General features: G+C 38.5%; 1 protein-coding gene across 1 annotated transcript in view; it reads right to left on the bottom strand.

Moving 5' to 3' along the window:
• Window positions 1-12,003, bottom strand: part of tmtc1 (transmembrane O-mannosyltransferase targeting cadherins 1) — a 183,185-nt gene that overhangs the window by 40,172 nt on the left and 131,010 nt on the right. The window contains exons 9-10 of the mRNA XM_040144424.1: window positions 8,942-9,109; window positions 6,975-7,088 (exon numbers count right to left, since the gene is read on the bottom strand). Of these exons, the coding sequence (XP_040000358.1) occupies window positions 6,975-7,088; window positions 8,942-9,109 (282 nt within the window). The remainder of the gene's footprint in view (window positions 1-6,974; window positions 7,089-8,941; window positions 9,110-12,003) is intronic.

The raw sequence follows: 12,003 nt of genomic DNA, 5'->3' as shown, positions 1-12,003 counted from the left end.
GTGTTACTGTTGTTGTGTAGCTACTTGGGTTGATTGGCTGATCATAATGTGAGATAGTTTCTTCTGGAAGTACTGTTCACATAATCCCTCAACTGACATTGGGTATTTTGCATACTGCATGTAACACAATATGTAAATGCAATATGTGGCGGATTATTTGTAATATTGAGTTACTGAGATGCTGACACTGCAGGTCAAGATTGCATTAATGTTTTACCATAAGAATTTCTTTATTTAAAGATGCTTTAATATTATTTATATTAACAATGGATGAAATTACTATGTATAATAGAGAAGGTGTTGCTTGTAGTGATGAACCCACAGAGAATTATTACTGGCTCTGCAGTTCCCCTCAGCTCTGTGTTTTAGCCTCTTTTAGCTAAGTGTTAAAAAGGCTCAAATAAAGCCACTGTATACTACCTCCCCAATACCAACAACAGACAGACACAGTTAGAGACTAGCTGGTGAACACACTAAAAAAAAAAAAAAACCTGAAGATACTTTATTTAGAACTCATTCTCTTTAATTCTAAGTGATGTAATGTGAATTTAGCTAAAAAAAATTATATGGCCAAAAAAATGAGGAATGGAACCTTAAACCATACAAAAAAATAATGTTGATTTTTGTGAAAGAAAACCAAGCACTTGTTCATTTTATCCTGACCTTTATAACAATCTTTCATATATATTGAATTTTGATTTTAACAGAACACATAAGTATTTTACTTATCCAATTAGTCAGTGACGCATCCAGGTAATTACTTAAATCAAAGGCTTACACAGGTCATTTTTGCATTTTTGAAATAATAAATACATCACCTTGGCATGAAACTTGTCTTTAACAGCCAGTCTGCTGGCTTTCTAGTTCTGGAACTGAGCATTGCTGTCAAACTATGATCACCTTAAGAAGCTGTGATGGCTCCACACTTTCAGGTGGAGACATCCCATAACATGATCTTGATTGGACTAAGTGCCTTGCCACAGTGATGAGGATTATCTTCAGAGCAAATGGTTCAGATAAATCAGCAGTGAGTGTGTGAAAGCTGCAGCCAGCAGCCTCTGCTGACATTTACTGCCACTCTCCATCTCTGCTACAAAAGACTTCTTTGTAATTAGAATACACTTTTATAGTTATTGCCCATAATGATGGCACAAGCCTGAAGAGACGCCCAGGGCAGGAGGTGAGCAGGTGCTGTGGCAATGCTCTGTACTGTTTCTATGGTAACCTTGTTCCACGTGTTAATGGGTTGGCTTTTTACAGTGCAGAAAGACGAGCAGCCATGGAAACACCTGAGAGACAACAGCAATGAACAGCAGTGATCGACAGACTTTACCTGGTCACTGTTCACACTGTAAGATGCTTGATCAACCATCTAGAGAGCTGAGCCACAAAGGAAAGATACGCTTAGGCTGTCAAAACCTTCAAAACCAGATTTTTATGTCTTCTATCCCTAAATTTTAAGGCATTCTAATCATGACCTAGATTATTACATAGTGAATTTACAAGCTGAATATCAAGAAATTCTGATGCCAATAATCAATAAATTAAAAAAAAAAAAACATGTTGCTGCTAGTAGAAATGTTTCATGTGCATTCAGTGTCTGAGCAGTGAAATTTATTTATGCACTGTGGTTTGACTGATCTGTACACAGTATAAATAAAGAACGCAGGTTTTTTAATAAATGTGTTCTTTCACAAACATATGGTGTTTGTCAGATTGTTTTTTATGGTGAAACGTGGAGAGACAAAAAGAAACACAGCTGTGCTGGTGGAGATAACTGTGCACCCTTCTTATAATGTAGACAGTGCATATACAGTATGGGCAATTCCAAACCATTAAAAGTTGCAATTTGGCTTTTAAGGCTGAATGACACCTGATCCAGCTGTGCTGCCATCATCTGAAATGGATGTCGCTTTAGATGATAGTTCATAGGAAAGGAAAAAACATGTTTCCTTGATTCCTTGCATCTCTATTTGTGACTTCAGTAGAAATTAAGAGAACTGGGATGTACCCTGAGAATCTGATCAACTAACAGCGGAGTACTGACTGTGGCACACAAACATAAAATTGAATTAAATTAAAATAGAAGACATAATAACTAAATTAAGAATGGAGATTCACTCTCCTTTCACTAAGTTTGGTTGGAAATGTAAAGTGTGAGGGGTTCAAAGGGATCTCTATCTCTCTCACTGCCTTCCAGAGGCTGGTTAATTAAAGTGAGAGTGAGTGGTCTGGTGGGTTTGGGGTTATTACGAGCTGGGATGTCTTTTGGAGCTGTATGAAAGCTGCTGAAGCTCTCTGCTTGGGGTTCGGCAGGACGGCAGGCTGGATTAGCAGAGAGTTGTTGTACTGAAGCTCCCACATACAGACGGCACACAACTCTGCTGCTGCAAGAAGACTGGGGAGAGGGGAGAGGGAGAGGCGGAGAGGAAAGAAGGAAGCTAGGGAAGCAGAGAGTGGAGAAATGAGAGAGCTAAATGAAGTGATGAAAGGGAAGGATTTAGAGCGTGGGAATGTAGGGAAGTATTTTGGAAAAGGTTCATGCATCTATTACAAGAAGAAAAAAAGAGAAGAGAGAAGAAGAGAACATGTGGCAGTGAAAGGAGAGAATGTCCAGAAGAGCTTAACTATCCCAAGATTATAACAAACAAAGATCACATGAAACTCCATTATGACCATTGATTAAGGCTGGATGATAAATCCTTTCCGTATTAAAATCTTGATTTGAAGTGCAGTTAGTCAGCTACCGTTGATTTTGCAGGATATAATAACAACTGACTCTGTCAGATTTGCTCAGCTGTAGCTAATTGAGAAATGTTAAGCACGGGTGTTATTTCCAATTTTCAAAATCCTATTTTTGCCTCCCTCACTTTTACTATTTCAGTTAAATTTTCTTTCCTATGTCTCCCTGAAAATTGTTCTTTTACTGTCCTGCCACGAAAGTCCAGATAAGAGAGGAGAGGGGTTGACAAAAAATGTTACTGTGCACATCTGAGTCGCACTCAGTCATTACTGTCAGCTCACAGCAATAAGTTTAACAAGCAGTGACTGCTGAAGTGAAGGATTTCTGTACTTTTGTATCCTGCATTTTGCCTCTCGGGCTAAATACAGGGTACCCTACATTGCTGGTGGAGATTGTTGGCGCTGTATGGAGCCTCGAAGAAAGACCAGCAACAGACTCCTCTGCATGGTTTTTGTATTACAGAAATATAATATAATCTGCATTTTTTAGTTATAGTTGATACTCACCTAAAAAGATACTTGAATAGAACATCAATTAAAAATAGGGCAGTGAAGCACAGAGCTCCTTGTAGTAGAATGTATGCGAATACTGTACAACATTATCTATCATCTCTATCAAGGGAACTAAACATGATTCTAAGTAGGGTTAGTGCATTAATGTAATTAATGCGTACTAACAGAAGCAGAAGCTGCGAACTGAAACAAGATCATTACATGAATTAGAGCATGCACCCAAAGGTGTGAGTGTGTGTGTATATTTGTGTGTATTTCCTGTATTTAAGACTATGTAAGCAAATTATATTAACTGCACTGATATTAATTATGTGAGACAGTAGGGCTGTAGTCTCCTGGCTGACTGGTACATCAATAGCTTTCTAGGATTACCGGTAATCCATTATTTTTGGCATTGGGAAAGGGGATTGTTATTAATATTATTATTATTATTTAACACTTACAGATATATATGTTATGCAGCAAATACTTCTTATAATGTTCATTTATAATTCATTTAGGCTAATAAGGCTACCACACAGAGTGCACTCAGTGCACTGGGGCAGATTAAATTAATCTAAGGATAACGTGCAGATTTTTCCCCCCATCCAAATTTGTCCACAATATTAGTCCCTTAAAATGATAAAATAATTAAGGAATGTTTTACTGGAGCTCAGTGTGTACATGTGCCAGTAATGCTGTCATACTTTTAAACATAAATTCCCACCGCAGCCAACCACTACAAATGAATAGTATGCACTTTAAGTACAGCACAGTATGGTAAATTGGATAAAAGCCAGCAAATGGTGCATGGTTTCTTAACGGTCCCATGAAATAAAAATCCCTTGTTTTAAATCCAGGGACCTTGAGCTCCTAGCTAATCATTGTGTCCCAAGTACATGCCAAAAATGCTTGTCACCTGCTTCTACCCAGTTTTCATCCTGTGAGAGGTCAAAAAAAGGACATATCTTGTACTTGGAGTTATCAATAAAAACTAGTTAATAAATTGTGATTTTAGTTGTTTAAAGGTCTACCTTTGTCCGGTTTAAAGAATAAACCTTGAGTTATTCTATATTTTTCCTATGTCAACAAATCTTATAAATGTGTTAGTCCGCCTCTCAGTACTTCCTGACTTCCCTACCCTGCCTGTTGAAGATGTTAATTTTAAAAAATGCATAAATATATAATTACATTTTTATCATTTAAATTTATTTTCTCAAACTACTGGACACTATAAGAGTGCATTTCTCGGGGACTATTTTCAGCGGTGGATTTATCCACATTTGTTGCTGTAGAGGGTATTTGGGGCAGCAGGACAATGCGTGTGAGACTGAGTCAAAATAAACTACAGTGTGTGTTGTCACCCAGTGCAACATTGCGGCTCACTGATGTGTTTTTTAAAAGTTTTTAGACAACAATGGAGCTCTGTGGCACAAAGGAATAAGATACATCAGGCTTTGATACACACACAGTACTTACGTGTCATTCATTCAAACATTCATTGTTGGCTTGGCTCTGCACATGGGATTTGTTGACATTAAGAAAAATATAGAAAATCAGACCCAGCGCTAAAACAAACTAGCACCACCTGTTTCCTGTTCATAAAGCATAACTGAGCCCCCAAGTGGCTCGAGTTTTTTCATTTAAAAAGGTACAGAATTTATGATATCGCTATTTTTCAGTCCCACCTGATTTTAAGGCCCACCCTTAGATCCTGTTTCATGTGGAACCATATCAAACAACAGAAGGTAATTACAATCCCAAAACCTTTTCATGGGACCTTCAAAGTTCCTTCATTGGACATGGATTATGTTGCTCAGGGCCACGTTTTTACTATTTAATTGAACCTTTTTTCACAAGCTTGGCAAATCAGGAAGCTGATGGGCAAATGGGCACTACAAGCAAAAAGGAAAACACATGACTAGAAATGTCATGTGGCATGTTGGCAGAAATTACTGAGAGATGAGAGCGCATTTCTGCCTCATGTTCATATCACACTGGAGGCTTTTATTATTGTAGATCAGAAGAACAGACTTCTGCTTTTTGTCTTCCCAAACATTTAGCAAAAACACATTAAGACCTCACAGTAACATGACAACAAATAGACTTAGCAGTGGTAGTTTTGAGCTGATCCTGATGAGCACATGTAAAAGATTTTTGCATATGCACTCTCTACACCTGCAGGGAATTTTATGCAAATGTGTGGTGACGTGGGTTTTATGTAAATGTATTTTAAGAAAAAGAACTATAAGACAAAAGAGAGATTTTATGAAAATGCTACTGACAAATTGAAGTTTTATGTGAAAAAAGGTATTATCGCAACACCAACTCCCTGTGCCACAATTAATTTGCATTAAAGTCCCAATGTCACAATATTACAATATATTACATTGCATACAAACTTCCTCCACCATAAATTTGAAAAACCTCCCAATGTCATGGTATAAATTTGCATTAAACTGCTTACATAATCCAGAACTTTCTATAACACTGCATATCACAATATATTTGCATAAAAGATCCTCTGTCATTTAAATTAGCATCAAAATTCCAGTTGCAACCACATTTACAGTACATGCAAACTCTCCATGTCACTATCAATTTGCAGATGTATTGTCACAAAGGACATTTTACACAAATATTTTGAAACAAAAGGAATTTTATGACATCGTATGTTATGCAAATATTGTACTAATCTCTCTCACTGCCAATGTATGCGGACATAGGAAGTTTTTATGCAAATATGTGGTAACAGGTATTTGATAAGGCAGCCTAAAGCAACAACGATGTAATGGTGTCAAACTGCAACAAGTAACTTTACTTTAATTTAAATACATTTAAGATCTGTGTTGTTCTTCCATCAATACAAAAGCACAGTTCTGTTAACACAGTAAACATTAGCTTAAGCAGAGTCAATCACTAGTCAGAGATATGTTAATAACAAGAGAGGGAACCAAACCTTGTAGCTCTGTCTGATTGTTGAAATGACATGTAATGTTTTTTATTCAAACTAAGACCTTCATGTTCTCTGCAAACCCTTAGACATATCCACTATGTTCTCATTGTCAGTCAGGTGTAATTTGACTAGATTCGTCTTGAAGAGTCAGCCTCTAACGAAGGTTAAAATGAGCAATACGCTTTATACTTTGATTACAGTGGACAAGTGTATAGTATTAACATGTACTGTAGCAGAGTCGATATAGAATTTGCTTCACAACTTGCAGCTCAGGATGTTTTGAAAGATTTGCACAAACACAGCCACAAGACTAAACCTCAGTAGCAGAATGAGGTTTGAAGTTGAGTGTTGGAGGGAAACTTTGACTTCGTAACATACTTTCTGCCATTAAATAGGTTTAGTCTGCTCTGTAGAATATGAACAGGAACTTGAATGGAACTGTTCTACCACGATGTGTCTACCTACACAGAAAGCGTTTCAGCCACGTTTTTCAGTCATTTGTCTCAGGCCAGTATTTCAATCAATTCAGCTGTCTACACAGGCCGCGTCATGGCTCGCATTTTACTCATGTTTTACCCCCGTAATCGTGACCCGAAGCATACTCTTATGCTTCAAGGCTTTTCCGTTTTCCTGTTTTCTTCTGTTTAATGCACCTTAGTGACTGTGTGTCGGGCTCTGAGTGAGACTACACTGCTCCACTAACATGCTGCGCACAATAAGCCTCCTGTGTAGACACAGTGTTAGAAATCCCGACAAATAGCTTCAGTTTAGTGCGGTTTCAGACCTGAGGGCAGTGGTGTAGTGGTGAATGGCCTCCAGGTGCCGACCACTGTCTTTCAGGAAATTGGCGTAGTTGTAGTGGACTTTGGCATTGTGAGGCAGAGTCTGGATACCAGACCTGAAACAGGGAGGAAGAGAAGGGATAGAAAGAGAGAGACATGATGTCGGTTTGAAGAAAGGAACAAGGTGCAGACATCTCAGCAAAATCCCTTTGAGAACAAAACAACTTTGAGAGAAAGGAAGTCTTTAGCCCCATTCATAGTGGAATTATGTCTGTACGGGAGGTGACATGATTTTATTTGCACTGGTCAGGGATTTTAATCCTGTCTGGAGTATGTATAGTGGCCTCAGAAATTAATCAGACCCATTTACTTTTTGCAAACTTTATTTTGTTGTAGATTTAATTTTTAATGGATAAAACTGCCATTTTTGCCCTTTAGAATACACTCATTAGTTCATGATGATAAAATGAAAACATGTTTTTAGAAATTTTGCAAATATACTAAAAATCAAAAACTTAAATCTCTGCAATTCACCCCAATTCACCCCTGTGCGTCTGCTATGTCCCCCTGGGGAGGCTTCCAGCTTTCTCTTTTTGCTTTGTCTTGCTGAATGTCCATTTCTATTACAGACCATATCCTGTAATTTCCCATTGGTTAAAAATACCATCCGGAATGATGTATTAAACTACAGAGGACCACAGCGAATATTTCTTTCCCTACCTGCCCCTGTAATGTTAATCCTGTCTGAATGGGGCTTTTATCATTGTTTGTAACTGCAAGTGAGTACCTCCAATCTGAACACACATAAACATTAACAATAAAGGATCTCCACCTACACACACACAGAGAGAATCAGAGAAGCCATTAAATGGACATAAATAAATGAACAATATGCAGGATAGTCTGACAGTCAGATAAAAGCGGAACAATATCATATAATTATCATGTATATGTTGATCTACTAGATTCATGGTCATTTATTGTCAAGTTACCTACAAAACACAAACGCATGCGCGCACACGCACGCACGCACGCACGCACGCACACACACACACGTGCATGGGATATCATGGCAGCTTCCTCATTGCATTTTCAGGTTTCTTTTGATGATTTTCTATATCATTTTTTATAGTGTTCAATCATATTAAGTTCAGATGCAGTTGTCCACTAATAGCAGCACTTTACAGTTATGGTTACTTGCAAAATATAACTAAATACGTTGTATTACAACTGTGAGCAACAAAGCTCTGCATATGCAAATATGATGCTAGCTGAGGAAGTGGGGTAGGGGAGTCTTTTACACATCTGTGCCCAGGGGCCTCTCTCATAATCCCTCTATTAAAAGAATACACGATCAACTGAGCACCTGTAACTCTGATACATCTGGTTGTTTCTAGTTGTTTCAAGTTGTTTTATGCTGCTTCTGATTCTATTGTGATTCTGATTTAAATAAATAAATTAGTGAATTTTTCTATTCATCAGCCTTTAACTCATATACCAACTGTTATACTTCAGTCAAACATAAAAACTTTTAAAACTATATTGTATCGTATTTTTTCATTTCTAGTACGCCCATTTTTTTTTAGAAAGGTTTGACTTAAGTTGATATTGATAGTGGAGATATAGACAGGAAATACAATGAGCATGATGCTGTTATATGGTATGCATGTAGACCGTGGACAACCCTCTCCTGTAGGTATTTTATGCACAAATTGAAAATGTGCACGAAGGCAGTTATGTTTTTACTCTAATTATCTGACCAAATCCCACGTTTTAAGTTGTAATGCAGCATAACTCAGGCTAGTAAAAGCAATGCATGTAAAAGCACCTATTGTGTGCCAATTTGCCAGATTTCATTGGAAAATTTGCTTGACTGTGTTGGAGCAAAAAAGTTTAAGTGTAACAATGATGGCAGTGTTGGTTTATGGCCATATGTACATGTTTTGGGATGTTCACACACACTCCTTACCGGAAGAGGGCCTCCCTGGAGAGCCAGACATGATTCTGCTGGACAGTCTTCCAGGAGAAGAGCAGGAGGAGCAGCAGCATAGATACACTGAGGACTGTGGTCCCCCAGCGGCCCACCACAGAACACAGCCGACCCAGGCCGTGAGCCACCAGGATACAGTAACCCATACTGGAGAAGGATGGAGGAAGTAAATAAGGGGAAGGGAAGAAAATAAAAGAAAATTTTGTGGGGGAAACAAAGGAGGGGAAGAAAGTGAAGAACAGGACAAGAGAGAGGGTGAAAGACAAAAAAGAAAAGACATTATTCATGTTTCCCAATCTGTTACTGGAGTTCTACTCACTGTCTTTACTCAACACACTCCTCTTCAAACTTATGTGATATAACTTAATGCTCCCAAATCCCTTGAAGTCCCCATGGGTTCTGTGGGCTCCCATTAAAACACAACATCTTTATTAAGTTGTATCACTAATCAGGGACTCAAAAGCATGAGTAAAAGTTCTCAAAATCTTTCACTGAAGCAATGGTTGTTACAGGCAGGCAAATCAGTAACAGACAAACAAAAACCAGACGGGTAGGCAAAGGCGAGGTCCAAAAAACAGAAACTAATCCACATGGAGAGAACAAACAATAGAAAGACTGCTGGAAAGCTTGTTATTGGGAACAAAGACGAACTGCAACAGAGGGATTGGGGCCAAGGGACTTAATACTTTAGGAGAAGGGAGACAGTAAGACACGGGTGAGACACATTAGAGCAGGGCAGACAATCACAATGGCGGGAAACACACGAGGGCAGGAGGCGAGGATCTGAAATGGGAGGAGAAGAGGGTGAGGACACAAAATAAAGGAAATGTAAGTAGTAATGAGACGAGTAAAACATGAACTATGAAGCGGAGCTGGACATGCCAATCTCAATCACTTTCCTCAAATTCTCTGACCCTGATCACATGGTAAAAAAAAAAAAAAAAAAAAATGTGTATATGTCCTCTGCATTTGCTGTCATTGTCCCAAACATTGGCGCTTTTCATACCTGGCACTGACAGGTGTCTTGGGTGATCCGATCATAAGTGGAGAGCTACAAGTACGTCAGTTCACACCTGGCATTAGAATGCATCTCCACATGCATCTTGAGCGACAACTTGTGATCGGCTCTCACGTCCCTGCTCTATATGAAAATAAACACGTTCATCAATTGAGACCAGCTGAGACCAAACGCGTTGTTGTTTTTAACCAGTGGGAGGCAGCAATGCACTTCCTGTGCCAGTCTGCTGGAAATTAAAAGAAGAAGAAAATATATATATATATAATACAGACTGGGTCTATTCCTTGGCGTGTTCCATGTAAACCAAATCACCCAAGATGTTTGATGCACTCATAATACATCTCTGTGGGCTTTTCAAAATTTTCAGATGTTGTGGACAAAGCCAGCTTACATGATATGTACGACTTATATTTGTTTTGGAATGAGTACGTACATCCGCTTATGCAGAGGGCACCTCTGAATGTGGTCTGTGCAATCGGATCGCAGTGTGTCTTGGGTGCATTCACACCTGAACTTGGAGTTGTCCACTTGTGATCTGATCACCCAAGACACATATTAATGCCAGGTTTGAAAAGGGCCATACACACAGACTGCACTGAAGTGTGTGTATGTGTTTCTTTGTGGCATAAGGCAAACCTGTTTTTTTCAAATTCCTTACATACTACTGCACACTGTTTCCATCCAAGTGCAGGTACACTGAAACAGTTCACTTTGAAGACCAACAACACAAGAAAAATACAGAAGGAACAGAACTCACAGAGAGACAATATCAATGAAGGCTTATATTCGCATGACTTGAAAATTGTGGAAAGGCTGAAAAAATAATAGCAAAAAATAACGTCAAGAAAGAAGATGACAGAAAGAAAGAGCAGTGGAAACAGGAGGGAGGAATGGAGAGAATCAAGTCTAAGACAAGACAAATCAGCAACCACTACAGCACTTACAATTAAAAGCTTTGTGATTTTGACAGTTAAACTGGATTACATTATGACCACAGAAAAAACTCCAGCTCCCACTGAAATTTACCAACACTGTGTGTACTTATGTCACCATGACTTGGTTTCTATATCTATAACACTCTCCAAAGTTGGATTTTTAAACTTTCTAGCTGTAATCTCAGCTGTCTGAAAACTTTGATAGGGTCAGTCCTCTCTGTCCTGAAGTTTTTAAAGACACGTAAACTAACCACAGACACTTGACTGTTCTGCTGTGAACTAACCACAGACACTCAACTCACTAATGGAATCTCCCGTTCTGTTGAGCCGTGATGTTTAAAGGTCTGGGATTCATGGGGAAAATTGTTCATTAAGGCAGCAGAAATATTTAATAATGTATAATATATATTTATATTTTCATCATCCTTATCTATACATATGAGAACCATACGACATACTAAATGTCCGTGACTGAGTGAGTGATAGAGATGAGTTTGTGATGAAGTTATATCATTGTTCGGCTGGCCGAGTGCTGGAGGTTCCTCATTAGCTGTTGCTCTTTAACAATGAACGGTGAAAACAGTGCCTATTATGTCAATGGGGGGCATTTACAGGCAGCTTTGCCAACCTAGCGCCTTTGTCACTAGTCAGTTTACTGACTTTTCACACCCCTTTAACATCATTTTTTTGATAAAGCACCTAGCGACAAATCTCTGTAGAGACACAAAGCTGGGTACTGTGTGAGCTGCGTTCAAACCAACAGCAAGACAACACTTTTCTGTTTTCTTTTCATCCCCACCCAAGCATGGATTGTTGACAAGCCGGACAAGTAATTAATGCACCGCCGCTCTTATGGTCACATAACATTACACTATGTGTCATCTAATGGTGTTATTGTTGTTATCTAATGTTTCCTTTAATGGCCATGTATGAGTGAGAAAATGGCTTTAACGTTACAGACCATTGTTACAGTCAAATTTTTAAAAATATTTTCCTTGATGCAAAAAAACATTTGCCAGTGATTTTCTTAACTGCATATTACTCCAGTGATGAAATTCATGGTGACAAATATTGTATTCTTACTTTTT

This window comes from Xiphias gladius, chromosome 2, assembly GCF_016859285.1.
Source record: "Xiphias gladius isolate SHS-SW01 ecotype Sanya breed wild chromosome 2, ASM1685928v1, whole genome shotgun sequence".
Classification (NCBI taxonomy): Eukaryota; Metazoa; Chordata; class Actinopteri; order Istiophoriformes; family Xiphiidae; genus Xiphias; species Xiphias gladius.
The sequence above is the reverse complement of the archived record's forward strand: the minus strand, read 5'-3'. Positions and strand labels throughout refer to the sequence as shown.